This window comes from Nannospalax galili, unplaced genomic scaffold (assembly GCF_000622305.1).
Source record: "Nannospalax galili isolate Female #2095 unplaced genomic scaffold, S.galili_v1.0 scaffold381, whole genome shotgun sequence".
In the NCBI taxonomy this organism is placed as follows: Eukaryota; Metazoa; Chordata; class Mammalia; order Rodentia; family Spalacidae; genus Nannospalax; species Nannospalax galili.
Window position 1 is genome coordinate 1,277,899 of NW_008347312.1, and position 19,812 is coordinate 1,297,710.

The window sequence follows — 19,812 nt, forward strand, 5'->3', positions numbered from 1 at the left end:
TTGGCCCCCCCCCCCCCCCTTTAAATAGTTAACTTTCAACAGAAAACAAATGAGTCTGGAAAGTAAAAGTGTTTTCAGCCTCTGCGTGAAGCTTTGCAGTTCTGAATCTATTGGTACTATTGTAATGAAGCAGGGTGTTTTATCAGCTGCCCCCTACCATTTGATTAGTAACGTGGTTCGTGATCTTTAATAATGAATTCATCCCAGTTTCCAGTTGCTCAAGTGACCTGCCACGTTTGTGCAGGTGCCGAAGTGCTTGCGAATGACCTTACAGTCCTGTATCTGTATGCACTCTAGCTGGAAGGCAGAGCACAAACTTGGGCTCCTAATTAGCTTGAAACAAGGATGCTCACAGACTTACAGTCTACTTATCAGAGATGCAGCATGATGGACTGGGGAGATGATTCAGCAGTAAAGTGCTTGCTGAGTGAGGACCCAAGTTCAAGTGGTTGTGGTGGTCCACTTGTAATTTCAGCGTGTGGGAGTCAGAGACAGAATCCCTGGAGCAAGTTGGCTAGCCAGATTAGCTGAAAGAGCAAGCTCCAAGTTCAGTTGGAGACCCGGCCTCAATATATAAGATGGAGTGTGATCACGGAAGATACCCAGTGTCAACCTTGGGCCTACACGTACACACACTCACATATACACACAGTGTTCCCTTGCATACACAAGCACACACACCATATAATGGAAGTTCATATTGTATACACCCTAAGAAGCAATTGTGACTGTTTCTTGAATATTTAAAAAAAAAGAAAAAGAAAAAAAAATTCACAGGAGAGGCTATGGAGTAACATCCCAACTTCTCTGTTTTGCTAACATGTTGCTTAATTGTAGGGGAGAAGAGCAGTTTCCTCTCTAGCCTGTACTTGCGGTTTCCCCTACTACCACAGGTTTCTCCCACCCTGAGCTAGAGTAGAGGTAGGACCCTCCAAAGCTGCAAATGCCACTTAGCCTGTGCTGCTAGATCAGAACGGACCGTGTAAAAAACAGCTTCACTTTTAAAACTTGAAGTTGAGGGACTGTTAACCATGTTAGAAGTGACAGGAGCAATTCCATCCCAACTTCCTCCATGCATAAAGAGGACTGTGCTGCAAAATGTTCCCCTGGACTTCTGTGGTGAGTATGCCTGGCCAGAAGAGAGGCATTTAACAGACTGGGGTGAACTGCTCCCTCAGCCTCCCAGGTGACCTTCCCTCTCATGTGTTTATACTCAGCAGTTTATTACCACACAAATGTTCAAAGTAGACTGTGAGAACTGACTCACAACACAATGCTGTGCTTCTAACTTTACTGCCTTTGCTGTTCTGGTTGGGAATCACAGGAAAAGGTTAAGTTTAAAAAGAACCCTTGTCTGAACCTTAAGCACAGAGGACTTGGACTCTTTTTCAATTTCATTCACAGGAGCACAGGACACTGAGAGAAATGAGACCACATGGTCCATTATTTTCTAAGACCATTTGGTCTCTACAACTAGGCACAAGCTAGACTAAAAACTTGATAAATTCCCATCAGCCTCAACCAATACTATTTTACATATGGTGTCCCTTTCCCCAAACAGGGGTCTTAGGGAGGCTTCCCATTAAGAAGCACCTGACTGACTTTCCATCCTCACGTCTGAGGTTAGAAGATCAAGGTGAAAACCCAAGATCCAAGCAGTATCACATAGTGACAGCCCTAAACAGGGTGTCCAGGCCCAATGCCAGGATCATCTGTGGACATTTACCCATGACTATCTCTAAATTGGGCAATGACTCTGTGGAACAGTGGTAGTGGTAGGGTCAGGAGCAGCAGTAGAAACAGCTTTTATAAAATAGTGTCAATACTGCTGAGGCAGCACCATCACACTTAAACACCATACAAACTGCACATGTAGGAACAACATTCATACTATGATGAGAACTATACAGAGCTCACAGCTACAATTTCAGAGCTGGATTGGAACTCCAGTCTGTGTTCTCCTTGTCACAGTCTGATCAAGTAAGATTGACACACAAAGACTGTGGAACCGTGTGCAACCCCGCTTGGCCTCTGCTCCGCAGTATTCAGGGAAGCCATGGGCAAGCCAGGACTGCCCTTTCCCAGAGGTACACTTTGCCCATTCTATTTCCAGAGTTGTCACCAGGCTCAAAAAGAAACCACTGTGGACTGCCATGAACCCCCAGTGATCCTAGCCCCTACCAGGCAGAAATCCTGCTATGTGCTCAATCAGAAGCAGCAGCATGCCCCCATGCTGAGCCCCAGCTCCCACACAATAAGTACAGAGAAAACAGGCTCTTCGATTACATGGACAGCCTGAGATCAAAGGAAAGCAAGTAAACAGCAAGTCTCTAAATTTCTGGCTCCAGATATGCTGCCACCTCTGCTAGCCATACTGCAAGACCCTCCTGTCAGGTAGCCAGGGGCCACGCCAACGCCAATCATCAGGTAAAGGTCAGTAGCATAGCAGCACGAGGAGTTAACACAGGTGAGGCCCATGGTATGCTTTGCAGTCTTGTTTCGGCAGGAGTAAGGAAAGCTAGGCAAGGAACGGCTGGCTTTCCTGGCTTAATGGCATCTCAGAAAACAGTCCCTCAACAGTCCTGTGTGTTCTCACACAGGTGCTGTGGGTACCTGCACTGTCTCCGTGAAGCAGCCAGGTTACCTAACGGTGGATTACGCTTCTGAGGCTATCACCATACAGTGTACCTTCTCCACAACTGGATGCCCTTCAGAGCAACCAGCAAGCCTGTGGTTTCGCTATGGCCTGAACCAGTCTGAGAGACTGTGCTTGGACGGATGCAGAAATAAGGCAGACAAATTCACAGTTACAGAAAAACCGGGCCAGAACCAAGTCTCTCTCACTGTCAACAGAGTGTCTTCAAATGACAGTGCAATTTACATCTGTGGAATTGCATTTCCCAGTGCGCTGACACCAAAGGCTAAGCAAACTGGAAAAGGAACCATGTTGGTGGTAAGAGGTCAGTCCACTAAGACTTTGCTTCATTACATCATGACATTCCACTCAGATATTTAAAACCTTTATCCCACACATACAAACTATGATATAACTTTGGTAATGTGTACAATCCTCTGGCCAGGGAAGAGACACAAGTTTCAGGGTCAAGAACTCCTCTGCCTGACCTTGTACAATGGTGGCCTTGTGCCATGCTCTCTCTATCCCCAGACTTTACTCCTGAAAGCTGACCAACCACTCTTCTTTCCTATGTTATCACAGTGGCTAGGTATAACTTATAAAGCCCACAGAGAAACCTGTGGTGATGATCATCTTTCTCAGGAACTGGCTTAGCATTGCACTACCTAGAACACCACACTAAAGCATAAATGATCAAAAAACTGGACCCAGAGGAAAAAAAAAAAAAAAAACAAAAAAAAGCAGAGAAAAAGAAAAAAAAAAAAAAAAAAAAAAAGGTGGGAGCGGGGGGGCTTGGCTTTTTGTTTTTTCGCCGGGGGGGGGGGGGGGGGGGGGGGGATGGATCAATCTGGCTTCTTGAAATGTGCTAAAACCCCTGACAATCCCTGACTTAAGTGAGGACATTAAACCTGTCTAAGAACCATTCGTGATTTCACCAAGTCATTTCCTTGAGTTGTTTAAGATGAAAAAAAAATCCCAAACAAACTGCAGCAACACATGCCTGCAGTCCCAATTCCTCAGGAGGCTGAGGCAGGAGGATGGCATGAGCCCAAGAGTTCAAAATCAGCCTGGCACAATACAGTAAGACTTATTTCTTAAAAGAAAAAGAAAAAAATCAGAAAAGGTTTCACATGATTCTGGAGGGAAGGACAGTAACTGCTTGTGGTTGGTTTTGTTTCCCCCTCACCCCTCTTTCCCTTCCTTAATCTCTTTCCTTAGAGAGGACTGTGGCATGCTGAGTCTGAGATCATTCAAGCATGATCCAAATCAACCAGCCCTTAACTTTTACAACAGGACTGAGGACCCAATGAGGTCCGGTATGAAGATGCCTGCTTTTGACTACTAGGGGTGTCCCAATGGGCTGTTAATACTCAAATGTCAGCCAGGCATGGTGGGGCACACTTTTAAGCCCAGCATTCAGTAGGCAGAGACAGACAAATCTCTGTGAGAGTAAGGACAACCTAGTCTACATAGCAAGTTCCAGGCTAGCTACAGCCACAGGGAGACCCTGTCTCAAAAACAAAACAAAAAAAACCTCAAATGCCATCTAACTGTCACTTATTCTCACCTGTAAGACAAATCAGGAATGAGCTATTCCACATAACGCATCTTTAAGAACACCTAGCATCTAGTACCTATTCAATGAGCAGCAGATACTGAGGCAAACACACGGCAGAAGAGGCTAGTGTCTCAATACATTAGTCTTCTATTGAAAAAATGTTTAAAAGAATGGCTGGAGAGATGGTTCATCGGTTAAGAGCACTGGCTGCTCTTGCAAAGGACCTGGGTTTGGTTCCCAGCACTCACATGGCAGCTAACAATGATCTATAACTCCTCCAGATCCAGGGGATCCAACACCTTTTTCTGGTTTCTGTGGGTGTTGCATGAAGAAATGCACTTTCATACCTGCAGGCAAAACTCTCATACATGAAACAATAAAAATAAATTTTAAAAAGGTTTAAAGGAAAAATGGCTAATAGAGGGGCAAAAGTCAAAGAGATTGTCCTTTATAACCAGAACTGAACTTCTTTCTAAGATGAATATAGTGACTGCCTGATTTCTGTACAGAACTTTTAACTGAGTACTGAAACATTTTATATACGACTTAAAAATGCTAGTTTCACAGATCAAAATGTATACTGTGTAACCTGAGTTCATGGGATAGCATCTATGGGCTACTTGGCTGGAATGCATAGGTTAGCAGCTAATAATTTTATATGGAATTGTATTTTACGATTCAAATAATCAGTAGTTGAACAGGTGGCATATACTTAATCCCATCTGGAACACAAAATACTTCCTGCCAGGAAGGAGAACTCAAGAATGTGAGAACAGGTTCAGCATCTGTACTTGCAGACCTTCATGAAGAGCACATCACAGCAGCACAACTGCCTTCTAAGCACGGAGTGGGCACTGCCACACTCAATGATGTCACTCTCCAGTTTCTAAGAGATGGCACCATTAGCTATGACACTTCCAAGGTTACAAATGACAGCACTGACATATACACAGAAACATGTCTGCACTATGGAATAGACTTGGTGACACTTGTCCAACACTCCTAACAAAACTTAAGTGCCTTTGAGAACACTGCTTGGTGTATTTAAGTAATGTTTCACATACAAAGTAATTCTTTGGCTGGGGATGTAGCTCAGCAGTAGAGGGCTTTCCTGCATGTGTGAGGTATTAGGTTCAAGTTCTAATATCATAACGGGGGAGGGGTGGTTCTTAGCATTATGGTAGATGGTCAACTGAATTTTTTAGTATTTTTATTTTACGGAGATGAAGGAGCTGATAAACTGGCTTTATCATATTCTTCAATATTTTCTGAATCAAGAGACCCCTGGGTAAATGTTTATGGGAATGGGCAAGCAGAGCAAGATCTAGCTGCAGCTCTAAATCACAGCTTCAGTGACATATATACACACGATTGCAAGAATGTGCTTCAACAGTGACTGTTCCTCTCTGTTTCCATCATGAAGAAAGTAAAGGTCTCAGCGAGGAGCTGCACAGCCTCCTGATAGTGCTCTTAGCCCTGCTCTCCATCTACATCACCGGGGTGTGCGTGATCTTCATAGTCCTCTCCAGAGTAAGTCAAAAGCTCTGACATTACCAGAGAGAAAAGCACTTCCATCTGTCCACAAGCTGTGAACCTCAGAAACAGCTGGCCTAATAAACACCCAGTTCCACATCTGCAGGGTCTTCTACCTCAGAGGACACTAAAGAAGGCCTAAGTCTTCATCACCGAGATAATTAACCAGGGCTAAAGTTAGAGTAAGCTAACCTATGGGGCTGAGGTCGTCATATATGCTAGCTTCCTGGGGCAGGGGTAGGGAGCAGGGAGGTGAGAGGTTACTGTTAGCCATGAAAACCTGAAGAGAAATCTTTAAGAGCAAAAAAAAAACTTAATGAAGATATTAGAAGCTGTCTCAAAATATTCAAAAAGACCTAAAGTTACCCACAAAAGAGCATTTTTGTCTGCATATATTAAAAAGTGGGTGTATGAATATTTGTTAGAATTCATATATATCCTACAATAAGCATCAGTTTCAGTTGTTAAATTCATTTTAATAAAAGCATCTAAATGATGTTGAAAGCTACTCTTACTGTATCATTTAAATATTAGGTTTGCTTGATCCCATTATGGCATGAGACGTAAAATGCTTAGAGATATTCTTCTTCTTGACAGTCAAAATCCAACTGTCTAAGAAACAGAGAAATCAAAGAAGACTCAAAAAAGGTACTGCCAACATTTATAAAGTGGTTTTTAAATTTTATTTATTCATTCCTTCATTTATTTATTTAACGTGTGTGAGTATTTTGTATGTAAGTGCACCTATGTCATGCAGTGCCCACAGAGGTCAGAAGAGGGCACCAGATCCCTTGGAACTGGAGTTATAGGCAGTTAGCCACAATGTGGGTATGGGGAACCAAACCCAGGTCCCCTGCAAGAGCAGCAAGTGCTCTTAGCTGCTGAGATATCTCTCTGGCTCGTGTAAAATGTATTAAAATTGTGGCTGATTGAACCAGTTCAAATGTGAAATATTTTAAGAAACACAGAGAACATCATGGTAACTTTCAACCTAAGGGCTCCTGTTTCCTGCACTGAATTTCAATGATAATGTTGGGTGGTAAACGGTGATTTCAATCTGATAACACCCCACCAAAAATTCTACTTCATGCACTAAAAATACAAGAGCTAACTCTGTGTGTGTGCGTGCGTGCGTGTGTGTGCGTGCGTGCGTGGCGTGCGTGCGTGCGTGCGTGCGTGCGTGTGTGTGTGTGTGTGTGTGTATCGGAGTAACAGTACAGAGGAGTAACAGTACAGAAGCTCTGGTGACATGCAGCAACCACTGCTCAAGCTCCTGAATTACAAACCTCCTTCCTATTTATTATTTATAGAAGATGAGTGTTCGGCGCATTTTTCAGGAAATTGCTCAAGAATTATATCATAAGAGATATATGGAAGCAAGTCAACAACCTGTAAGTATAGAACCCCAAAAAGATACAATGCAGACAGAAAGCATGCATAAACCACCAACCAAGCTATCGATAATCGTGTTCTCCTTTAGAAGAATCTTTCACATAAAGTATTTTTATACAGAACCCAATTTGACAAAGGACATTTGATACAACATTAAATAGTTCCAGGGCTGGCATCTTAGTGATATGGAAACTCAGAAATACACTGGACACAGGCAATGTTTTCAACAGAGGCCAAGGTGTTTTTATGGATTAAAAGCTACTTTACAAAGCACCCATGTATACAGGAGATAATAGGTCAATGCTGCACGTCCATGTAGATCAAATTATATATTTAAAAAAAAAATCATTTGTTACCAATAAGGCAAAAATAAACTCACTAATGATATAAAACATAGTATTTTGTCAGTCTTTAGAGTTTGGATACCATGGAAGAACATTACCTATAATGGGCCCTGACAGAGTTTCTTTAAATCCAGATATAAATAGGATTTCCCAGGAGGAGACATTGTTTCTACAATACATAATCAGACTGCTCATATTTAAAGTATAATGTATACAAGAGAGAAAAAAGATAAACTAGTAAACATGTTTTCCTCTATAGCAGCCAAGAAGGCAACAGAACAGGCCAATGATTATCAAGTGTGGTTGTCTTGCTTGCTTGCTTTCTCTTTTCTCTCTCTCTTTCTTTCTTTTGGGGGAGGGTGTAGGTATACTGGAGGGAGTTATTCAAAGTTTAAGAAAGACTTTTACTAGATTGGGGTATAGCTCAGTGGTAGAACACATGTCTAACATTCATAAGGCCCTGAGTTCTATCCCTAGACTCATTTTAGAAAAATCTAAATCTAGTTGGGCATAGTGGCTGGCACACACCTTTAATCCCAGCACTTGGAAGGCAGAGGCAGGTGGATCTCTGTGAGTTCAAGTCCAGCCTGGTCTACATAGTGAGTTCTAGGCCAGCTGGGGCTACAGAGAGACCCTATCTCAAAGACCAAAAAAAAAAAAAAAATCTAAATCTTAATTGTTTTTAACCAAAAGAGAATATGATCCAGCTAGGTGTGGCGACATATGCCTTTAATCCCAGCACTCAGGAGGCAGGGGCAGGAAGATCTCTGAGTTCAAAGCCAGACTGGGACACATCTATAAAAGTACATAAAGACAAAAAATGCCTGTTCACACTTGTTCTCATTGAGGCCAGGGCATCATTTGGGCACCCTCTCTCAAATAAAACCAAAGCCAGGAGGGGGGTGATAATCTTCACACAAAGAAAATTCAAGCTGAAACAAAGCCCCCCCCTCTTTCTATCTCTTCTCCCGCCCCCACCAATTACTGGAGAATGATGTCGCTGGTAATGTAACATTAAACATAACTCATTGTTTACTATTGCAGGAGAAAGACAACACTTATGAAAACAGAAGAGGACTTTCCAACTATGAAAGACCATAGATACATGTACCTTTGTGCTAAGTTGCTGAAAATCTAAACATCCACGACAGTATAAATGGACATAAACCAATCAGGTCTTTAAATTTTAAAAAAGCCCACCAGTGGGGGCTGGGGATGTAGCTCAGTTGGCAAAGTGCTTGCCTAGCATGTAGGAAAAGTCCTGGTTTCATTCCCAGTATTACATAAACTTGGCAGAGTGACACAGGCCTGCAATCCCAACATTAGAAGGTGGAAGCAGGAGTATCCAAAATTCAGGGTCATTCCTTGACTACATAGTAAATTTGAAGCCAGCCTAGGATGAAACCCTATCTCAAATCTCTCTCTCTCATACTCATACTCATACACATACACACACACACACACACACACACAGCCCACAAACATAAACAGAAAAGAACCAGTCAAGAGGATGGCAGAGTACAAGAAGCTATAACTAATAGTAATCACAAAAATATGAAAACCTCAAGAAAATTCCACAAGGACATTTAGCAAGAATATTCTGAGCAGTCTAAATTTTTTCAAAAATTTCAGCCTAATTTTTTTTAAAGTTATAATGTGTATCCTGTCTGTTTCATTCAATATGTGAGGTGTGTGGTGGCTGTTAACCTCAAGAAAATTTAAAGTCAAACCAAACCTCAATCCTTAGGGGAATCCAAGTCTTCCCGAGCATGGAAATGATGAAACAATTAGAATCAAGTAGGAGAGGGAAAAGGGGGATGTTTGAGTTAAAGAAACCCATCATAAAAAGTATCTTAGGACAAAAATGATTTCTTCTGATATTGTAATGGAGCATGGGACAGTATAAATTTTCCTGCCAAGGAATGTGAAAGTTTGAGTCATACTACCAACAAAAGCAAGACTAGAAGAGAGGCTAGAGGAAGAGTGCAAATACAGAAAACCCGAGCCCATCAGAAAGCCTCCGAACAAACAAGCTACAACAGACTGTGGATGTCAGTGTGGCGCCTGGTACAGCAAGGTCCCAGCATCTCACTAAGAAATGTGACATGAATTGTTCTTTGAAAGCTACTTCTGTGTAAACAACATAAAGTCCCCACAAGTATACACTTACAGTTAAGCATGAGTCACAATGTACTATTGCACTATAGTTTCTTTTAAAATGGTGCATATTCTTTTTAAAACCAGATACAACTTTAAAATATTTTGATGTCTCTTGGAAGAGTCTGACACTGGTGGCTCGAATCAGTGACTCCTGACATTTATGACAGCACATGCCCCCAAAATTGGAAAGGGGAGAGAAAGGAGCATCAACCTCATTTCTTTTGCCTATAGTGTGTGTGTGTAGTTACACATGTGTTGTATGTAGTATATACATGGATACATGTATATTTGTAACTTACATTGAAAAAAGAAATAAAACATGGCATACACAGCAGTATTTTGGTTGGTTAGTAGATTATTGTTTTTTTGAAAGATTTACTTTTATTTTTTACTTGTGTTTTGTGTGTGTGTGTGTGTGTGTGTGTGTGTGTGTCAGTGCTCACGGAGATCAGAAAGGGGGTGTCATATGCCCTGGAGCTGGTGTAGTTTTAGGAGCTGTGAGCCACTGGGTGTAAGTGGGATGGATATGTGTGCTGAGGATTGAACTCAGGTCCTCTGGAAGGGCTCTCTTAACCACTGAGCCATGTCTTGTTTTTTGAGACAGGGTCCCAAGTAACCTAGGCATACTAAGTGTGACCTTGACCTCACCCTCCTTTTACCTTCACCTCCAAAATCCTAGAATTACAGATACATACCGCCACATCTGGCTACACAGCAGTACAACTAAAAATTAGTAATTTATTCCCATATTCCAAAATACATGCTCCCAGAGGTGCATGCCCTCACCAGCTTTGAAATTACCAGTTTGGTGAAATAAATGAACTTCTGAATCAGGTGGCAAAAAGGGCAAGCAGTAATTCCAAACTGAACAGAAGACTGAATACATGTATCTTTCCTTTCTGGCACTTTTTACATTCCAGTATTCATTCCAAGGCTGACAAGACATTCACCGTTTCTAATGCAGTAAACCAGGAGACAAATCCCTAGTACACTAGTACTGTATTCCAATATGCCTTTCCAAATGAAAGCAAGAACCATCTCAAAGGCTTTTCTTCTTATCTGTAGACACAGGGTCTCCCTGTAGCCCCAACTGGCCTGGCACTTGCTATGTAGACCAGGCTGGCTTCAATCTCACATTGATCTGCCTGCCTCTACCTCCTGAGTTCTGTGATTAAAAGTGTGTACCACCACACCTGCTGATTTTTTTAAATATTTTAATTACATTTATTTATTCTTTGTGTATACATGTATATGTATGTTCATGCATTACCAGGACCACCTGTAACGGTCAGAGGACAAGTTACAGGAGTCTTCTCTCTTCTTCTACCATGTGGGTTCTGGGAATTGAACTCAGGTCATCAGGCTTGGCTGCAAGGCCTTTACCTACTAAGCCATCTCACTGACCCCAAATTTTAAACACTTTAGCTTTGAATTTTGTTTCCCTGAGCTTTCTCAGTTAAGCATCAGCAAAGCTGTGAAAGGAAAATAAACAGCTTTCTTTGAGTGTGTAGTTAGGCTGTATTCAGGCATTTATGAGCTCTATGACTGTTTCATAAAAGAAGTCTCAGAGAAGGAAACAGAGGCAGGATAGAAAGACAGGGAAAACTAAGGACCCATGGGAAGGGAAAGTAGTCTTTTACTGCTGGCTGAGAATCAAGAATGCCCAGCTCAAAATCTGATTTTTAAGCTGAAATCTAGCACATATTTTTACTGAGAAAAGAGCTCTCTATCTCTTAGGTCATAAGAGTGCCCAACAATACAGAATAGTGCTAGACCACTCTGCAAAGCCTGCTTTGCACTGTCCTTAGGTTTTGCTAAACCTGCCCTATTCCAATCCCACCATGTTTGCATCTTGATGCTTTTGTACATGCCTTTATATATGTCTGGCACCATACACTGAAAACTTCAAACACAGCTCAGTAGCATGAGCAAGGCCCTGGGCTCAATCCTCAACATTATAAAAAGCAAAAACAGAGGTACCCACATACACACAAAACCTTCCCTAAATCTAACAGCTAACAAATCTTCTCTACTCCCATAGTACTTTGCCATATTTCTTTTAAAAACAATACTTATTTTTATGTCTATAAGTGTTTTGCCTGCATGGTATGTATGGATACCAACATGTGTGAAGTGTCCACCACATGTGTGAAGGCCAGATGAGGGCATGGAATCGCCTGGATTTGGAGTTACAGGCAGTTGTGAACAATGATGTGGGTGCAGGGAACCAGATCTGTGTCATCTGCAAGAGCAGCCAGTGCTCTTAACTGCTGAGCCAGCTCTCTAGCCCCTAGTTTGCCATGTTTCTTATTATAGTATCCTGACATTACCTGTTACATGTATAATCTGTACTATTCTGTATTTTAAAACTGGGAGCACATTCTCATTTATCTTTGTGTTTCCAGTTTGGCACTACCCAGTGCATAGTGGACCTTAAATGCCGTTGTATGAGTGTAACTGAACTTTTCTATTGAAAAGATTCTTTTGGCATTTCAAAAGACGAGGCACACACTTCATTCCCTGACCCTTCATTTACCGACCCTGACCCTGACCCTTCCCCATAAAGACTATTCGCTAAATCCCTTTCTTGCTATCTGAGCATCCAAAAGAATTTTCACTGTAAAGGACTAAACTACAGCTTCCCATTAAGATTTGAGTTTCCCATGACACTGAAAAAGAAATAATCCTGAGATGTGTCTTAGACAGTTGGGGTGGCTGTGACAAATTATCAGGGGTTGAAAGGCTTATAATTTCTTTCTCAGAGTTCTGGAGGCCGAAAGTCTGAGATCAGGGTGCCACATGGTTGGGTTCTAGTGAGGCCCCTCTTCTAAGTTGCAGACTGTTCCATTCTTGTATCCTCTCATGGCAGAGAGCAGAGCTTATGGTCTCTGGGACCTCTAGAACAGGACACTAATTCCATCTAATCCTAATCACCTCCCAAAGGCCCTCCCTCCTAATTCTATCCCAACGGCAGGGAGGGTTTCAATACACACAAGATAAATAGACCTAGAGGTATTCTAGTGTCTACATCCTCTACCCTGAACCACATACCAAAATATACTAATGGAGTTTTAAAAAATAATTCATTCCAGCTGGGCATGGTGGCGCACACCTTTAATCCCAGCACTTGGGAGGCAGAGGCAGGTGGATCTCTGTGAGTTGGAGACCAGTCTGATCTACATAGTGAGTTCCAGACCAGCTGGGGCTACAGGGAGACCCTGTCTCAAAAAGACAAAAAAGAAAAAAAAATTTTTTTCATTCATTTTTTCCTCCTATGTAAAGAATCTGAAACCCCTAAGAGGAATATAGCTATGTCTCTAAGCTATAGAGTCCATACACCAATGAAGAATGCACTCTGACACAGTTTAAAAAAATGCAGAATACCGTCTTCAGGTTCTGGTTACTGCTGTTAAGAGTTTTAGGCAAACTAAAAGACACTGACAAATACTTCATTCATTCTGAGGAACTGTGAACAAGTATGCATCAAAATCAACAAGACAGACATGGTTGGGCACTGTTCAATATATGATCCTCTAACAAAGCTCAGAGTAGGCATTAGTCTCTTTCAATAGGTGAAGCTCTCATATTAATGTGAGACCAGGTTAACCATATTTCAAACTCAAACAGGGTCAGTCCTCTGAGACTACTCCCTTTCCATGAAAATAGTCCTACAATAGTCCTGCTTATTTCTATTTGGAAGAATTCCCACTTAAAGACTAAAAGTCGGGACTGGAGAGATGGCCCAGTAGTTAAGAGCACTGACTGCTCTTGCAGATGACCCAGGTTCCATTCCCAGCACCTACATGGTGGCTACAAACCGTCCTTAACTCCAGTTCCAAGGGAATTCAAAGAACTCTTCTGACCTCCACAGTATTGCACGACACGGGTACACTCACATACACACAGGCAATACACTCATACACATAAAATAAAGATAATAAATAAAATATTTTTTAAAAAATAAAAAAAAGACTAAAAGTCTAGGTAGGCATAGTGGCATATGCCTATACTCCTAGCATTCAGGAGGAAGGGGAATAAAGATTGTCAGAAATTCTAGGCCAGACTGGGCTACACAGTAAGACACTACCTAAAATCATAATAATAACAATGGTCTAATTTAACCAGACCAGTGACCTTATAAAAGAGTAAGAAAGCTGCCAACAGGCAATAGATTATTCTTTATCATCAGGATTAATGTCATCTATCAGGTACTGTAATACACCTCTGGGATCTTATCTACTCAGAACTGAGGCAGAAACATCATCAGTTCAAGGGTAGCCTGAACAACTTAGTAACACCCATCTCGAAATAAAAATTTAAGGGCATTGTGGCAAACGCCTTTAATCCCAATGCTTGGGAGGCAGAAGCAGGTGGACCTCTGTGAGTTCCAGGCCAGCCTAGTCTACATAGTAAGTTCCAGGCTAGTCAGGGCTACATAGTGGTACCTTGTCTCAAAACTAAATTAATTAATTAATTAATTAATTAATTAAATTAAAATGTGAAGGTGGGAATGGAGAAATGGCTCAGTGGTTAAGAGCGCTTGTTACTCTTTCAAAAGACTCAAGCTTGGTTCCCAGAACCCATATCACATGGCTTACAAACTCCTTTAGCTCCAGTTCTTAGGGATCCAATGCCCTCTTCTGGCCCCCACAGGTACCCAACATGCATGCCTCCATACACATAAATTAATTAATTAAAAATTAGGAACTTGAAAGATGGCTCAGAGGGTAAAGGCACTTGTTACCAAGTTTGAAGACCTGAGTTCAATTCCTGGGGCCCATGTGGTAGAAGAATCAACTCCCATAAGCTGTCCTCTGACCTCCACAAGTGCCCCTTCCAAAATAAATAAATAATATTTAATAATAAATAATGATTCTTTTAATTAAAAAAAGGCTCAGTGAAAGTGCACTTGCCTAGCATCTGTAAGACCATGGATCCAATTCTTAACACTGAAAAAAAAAATTGGTAATAGTATTAAGGCTCCTAGTATTTTTACTTAGAATTTTTAAAAATATTTTATTTTATTATTATTTTTTATGTGTACAAGTGTACTGCCTGCATGTATGTCAGTACACCCATGTCGTGCAATGTTGGAGAAGTCAGAAGAGGGCTTCAGAGTCCCCTGGAACTGGGGTTAAGGATGGTTCGTAGCCACCATGTGGGTGCTGGGAATCGAACCCAGGTCCTCTGCAAGAGCAGTCAGTGATCTTAACTGCTGAGTCATCTCTCCAACCCCAATTTATCAATACAATCTAGTACTGCAATAAGTAAAGATGACACAAGTTCAGAAATGCCAGAGTGGCAATATACTAAGAGAATTCCTGAGTTAGTAAGTCAAAATGGGAAGTCCTCCTCAGTAAGACCAACTCTAGGAGATACTGAAAACTCAGATGATAAAATTCAGTATTAATTCCTGGATTCTTAAGCTCATAATAAAAAGGAATTTTTTAAAAAATATCTCAACTTTGGGGCTGCAGTGATGGCTCAGTGGTTAAGAGAACTGTCTGCTCTTCCAGGGGACCCAAGTTCAATTCCCAGCACCCACACGGCAGCTAACAACCATCCCTGACTCCAGTTCAAAGGGATCCGACACCCTCTTCTGGCCTCTTCAGGCAGGTGCACTTACACATGTAGACAAAACACTCTCACACAGAAAATAAAAATAAAGATATAAACTATTTATTTATTTTTATTTTATGTGTATGAGTGTATTGCCTGCGTGTATGTGAGTGCACCGTGTCATGCAATGCTGCAGAGGTCAGAAGAGGGCTTCAGATTCCCCTGGAACTAGAGTTAAGGACGGTTCATAGCCGCCATGTAGGTGCTGGGAATGGAACCCGGGTCCTCTGCAAGAGCAGTCAGTGCTCTTAACCACTGAGCCATCTCTCCAGCCCCATAAACAAATAATTTAAAAATATATATATATCTCAACCAGTTATCTCAAGTCAAAAGAGAGCATCATGTGCAAAGTAGGAATGTTTTCATTCAAGTCAGAAACAAGACAAAAAAAATTTTTTTTTTTCCTTTCCTTCAGCCTTGGCTAACCTGGAACTCACTATGAAGACCAGGCTAGCTTAGAACTTGATCTTGTAGCAACCCTTTTGCCTCTCCCTCTCAAGTTCTGGGTTTACATTCATAAGCCACCATACCCACTTTTGTTGTTGTTGCTGCCATAAAAGTAAACTGCCTGTATCTATCCTATCCTCCTCTTCCTGAGATGGGAAATGTTAACAACCATCTTGGAAAAAGGAAAAGGTATTTGTAGTTTGCCAATGTTGCCACCATGGTTGACTGCCAGTAACAGTTGTATTTAACAGCCCATCATCCACTTCATGCCATCCATGTTCTGTGTAACAATCAGCTGTTGGGAACCAGCCTGAGTCAGCTCAACTCACACCACTGCTTACAGTCAGATACCAACACAGAAGCAGGTGTGGTGTTAAGGTATGTTCCTAGATACAGTTAAGTAGAAAAAGGCAACTAAAGTATTCCTAATGGCTTCTACTTGTGTACACATAGACTAACACTTGAAGAATGTTCAAAGTTACCTGAAAAGACTGAGGGGACTAGAGTGAATGAGAAATTCCTCACTGAATACCCCTCTGCAAGAAGCATGAACAATTTCATCATGAATTATTTTTCAGAAAACTGTAATTTTAATTAATCATGTTATTAAATTTTCACTTGTAAAACATAATTCTCCTTTTCTTAATTACATACTTTTCCTTCCGTTGGTGCTTCAAACAATTCTCAGTAGATTAAAAATCCCTTGCCAAGTCTGGGTGAGGAATCCAAGTCAAGTGAAATATAAAAGATATACATGGCTTTTTTTTCTAGGTTAGTCATGCAACAAAATTGTTGTATTTAGCTTCAAGACACTGACATAAGCAATAATTTCACCTATAATCACTTTTTGTTAAAAAATAAATTAAGCCAAGTAGGCCATGCACACTCAGATATCCTTATAGCAGGCCAGTATTCATGAGCTCACAGGGCAGGACCACTTTGCGTCTCCCAGTCCTCAAGTGGTTTCACATGGAAATCATCAGTATCTAATTAGAGGCTTAGAGAAAGGAAGCAATAATAGAGTGCTATAGACAGTCTGCAAAATTTACAGGTTAAAGGTCACCCATAGCAACAAGGGTTCTTGTCTCAAGTTCGTAATATCTCACGTGCCAGGCTTCTTAGACTGCAGAGACAGCTCTGGATACCCACAATCAAGGAGCTTGTTCCCAATCCTTAGTAGAGACTGCCCTCTTGTCTAGTTTGACTTTCAATTTTTCATGTCAGAAACACAAGAAGTAAAATTTGTGGTTAGACTGATGTTTCTTAGTCCTGCTTTTCCACCTCCTGCTATGCCAGGAAGTACCATTAAAGTTCTATCATGTGGTTGCCCAACAGGACACAGGATGCCAGAACCTTAAAACTCACAATGACTAGCGAGCGCACTGCAGAGGGACGGAGCTGAGGCTTAATCACAGCGAGCAGTACTACAATAAAGTCAGGCCACTCAGTCACCATGGACATTTACTGGGCTGTTTTCTGTTATGTAACATATCCATGATACATAATATCTGATACATGGGCACTGATACTTAAGGCAGGTTTTTCTCTATGATGACAAACCATTCAACAACAGGAATATAAAACACAGAAAAACCAGATGGGAGAGATGATGACTGATCCACCCATTCTCTTCTGGCCCTCTCACATCAAAGATTTTCCACTTTGAAGTTGGTCATGTTGATGCGCACCTGTAATTCCAGCACTTGAAAGATAGAAGCAGGAGGATCAGGAGTTCAAAGCCACCCTCAATTACACAGCAAGTTCAGATCAATGAGACCCTGTCTCAAAAACACAAAACAAAACAACAACAACCAAAAAAGCCCCAAGGGTTACGGAAATGACACAGTAAGTGTTTGCTATGAAAGCATGAGGACCTGAGTTTAGATTACCAACACCTACAAGAGAGCTAAATCTGTAACTCCAGTGCTAGAGATGGGAGGGACAGAGACAGGCAGAACTCTGAGGCTTGTCAGCCAGCCAGTCCAGCCATAAAACAGCAAATTCCAGGTTGCCTTGAAAAATAAGATGAAAAACAACAGAAAAAGACACCCAACATTAACCTTTGGCCATCACGTGTATACACACACACACACACACACACACACACACACAAACAAAACAAAACATTTCCCATTTTCCACACCATCAACACAAACCTTTATATATAATAAATATAAAAACAAGCATTAAGTCCAAAGGGAAGACCCTGTCACGGTAGCATCCCACTGTAATCCCATCATTTGGGAATCTGAAGAAGGATCACGAGTTTTAAGCCAGCCTAAGCTATGCTGCAGGACCCTGTCCCCAAAACAAATCAACAACAATGAAAAACGATGAAGGAACTAGGACTCACAAGTGAAAACAAAACAAGGACAAGAAAAGAATTAATAAGCCTATATGTAAAGAGTAACACAAATCCACACAACATCCCATGGCCACAAGAAACATGAGCATTATTCCTTAAAATGCAGATTTTCTTGGTGTTTAATGGCCCTGACATTCACAAAATAATGAAGAATTTCCTTAAAATGTCTGTAAGCACTCAACAGCTTTTCAGGAAATGGCCAAATCAGGCATTAAAACAGAAAAACTAGGGGCTGCAGATGTAGCTCAGTTGGTAAAGTGCTTGCCTAGCAAGCACAAAGTCCTGGGTTCAATCCCCAGCACCATGTAAACTGGGTACAGGGGCACATGCCTACAATCCCAGTACTGGAGAGGTGGAGGGGTAGAGGCAGGAAGATCAGAAGTTCAAGGTCATTCTTGGCTACATAGTGTGGTTAGAAAACAGTTTGAAATATATGAGACCCTGTGGGGGAAAAGGGGGAGACAGAACACTGAAGAGTTTTAAGTTAGCATGTTTAACTTATATAACAAATAGTTTTATAGTAATATCCATTAACTTATAAAAATACAGAAGAGAACCATAAAGCCATAACTTTCAAGATGACCTAAAATGCAAACCACACCAGCTAAAAATATGAATTAATGTGCCATTAAGTGTCAGAAGTCATAGTAAATCTGAAGTGCCAGGAAACAAACCATTTCTCTTAATATCCTCTTCAGTTAGTATTGCTGAAGAACAGCACCATGTAATTAATAAAATCATGCTATTCAATAAATGATACATGGTGGAACATACACAGTTTTCAAAAGAGAAAACCAGATAACAGCATTCATCACTTTTAGAGTCTGGAACAAGAGATACAAAATGCAAAACAGCCATAGCATTTAGCAAATACATACAAGTAGATTAAAAGGTACAATCTACTGCTTGACTCAGCTTATAAGTCAAGAAATAAATGGTTCAAGCTCCACTTAAAACCACAGAATACAGATGTGGATGCATTTTAGGCTGTTTGTCTCAAGCAGGCAGACCCAGCTGAGTATGAACTATTACCAGTGCCAGGCGAATACTTTAGAGTTCTCTAAAATCTTTATTAAAATCAGTGTTAGGGTCTGGAGAGATGGGTCAGGAGTTAAGAGCACTAACTGCTCTTGCAGAGGACCTAGGTTCAGTTCCCAGCATCCACATAGCAGCTAACAACCATCCATGACTCCAGTTTGAGGGATCCAATGCCCTCTTCTGATCTCCACAGGCATTGCACAACATGGGTGCACTTACATACATGCAGGCAATACATTCAATACATATAAAATAATAAAAAATAATAAAATATTTTTAAAGTATTTTTTAAAAAGATCAGGCTTAACCAAACTGTACATTGGTTAATTGTATAGCTTTAAATTCCAGGTGATTCTAAAAAATACTGGACAATGTTTAGTTATTCACAACATAAATCCATAAATACCAATAGACAGTCATTCTGGGGAAGAGCCTGCCTACACTTACCGTTTTCCACATAGGGATGAAAGGGCAGGACCAAGGCAAGGATAACCCTGCCTCGAGTGGGCTCCAAGACACTTCTGATATCTTTTAACAAAGTTAGGGGCTGATCACAGCGGTCCAGCAAATTTAAGCAGCTGATGACATCATACTGGAACCCTGTATTCTGCCATTCATTTATACCAAGCACTCTGGAAAAAAAAAAAAATCAAAAAGAACCTGGTTTATTTTCTTCCCTTAATGAACATAGATGCAAAAATTCTCAATAAAATACTTGCAA

At 41.1% G+C, this 19,812-nt stretch overlaps 2 protein-coding genes across 3 annotated transcripts in view; one reads left to right on the forward strand and one right to left on the reverse strand.

Moving 5' to 3' along the window:
- Igsf6 (immunoglobulin superfamily member 6) overlaps positions 1-8,871 on the forward strand; it is a 12,360-nt gene extending 3,489 nt beyond the window's left edge. Inside the window, exons 2-6 of the mRNA XM_008843823.3 lie at positions 2,601-2,960; positions 5,617-5,723; positions 6,324-6,374; positions 7,037-7,117; positions 8,507-8,871. Coding sequence (XP_008842045.1) covers positions 2,601-2,960; positions 5,617-5,723; positions 6,324-6,374; positions 7,037-7,117; positions 8,507-8,563 — 656 coding nt within the window. The 3' untranslated portion in view covers positions 8,564-8,871. The remainder of the gene's footprint in view (positions 1-2,600; positions 2,961-5,616; positions 5,724-6,323; positions 6,375-7,036; positions 7,118-8,506) is intronic.
- Positions 1-19,812, reverse strand: part of Mettl9 (methyltransferase like 9) — a 53,311-nt gene that overhangs the window by 4,207 nt on the left and 29,292 nt on the right. For both annotated transcript variants that reach the window (XM_008843825.3, XM_008843824.3), the window contains exon 4: positions 19,539-19,723. In XM_008843825.3, the coding sequence (XP_008842047.1) occupies positions 19,539-19,723 (185 nt within the window). The remainder of the gene's footprint in view (positions 1-19,538; positions 19,724-19,812) is intronic.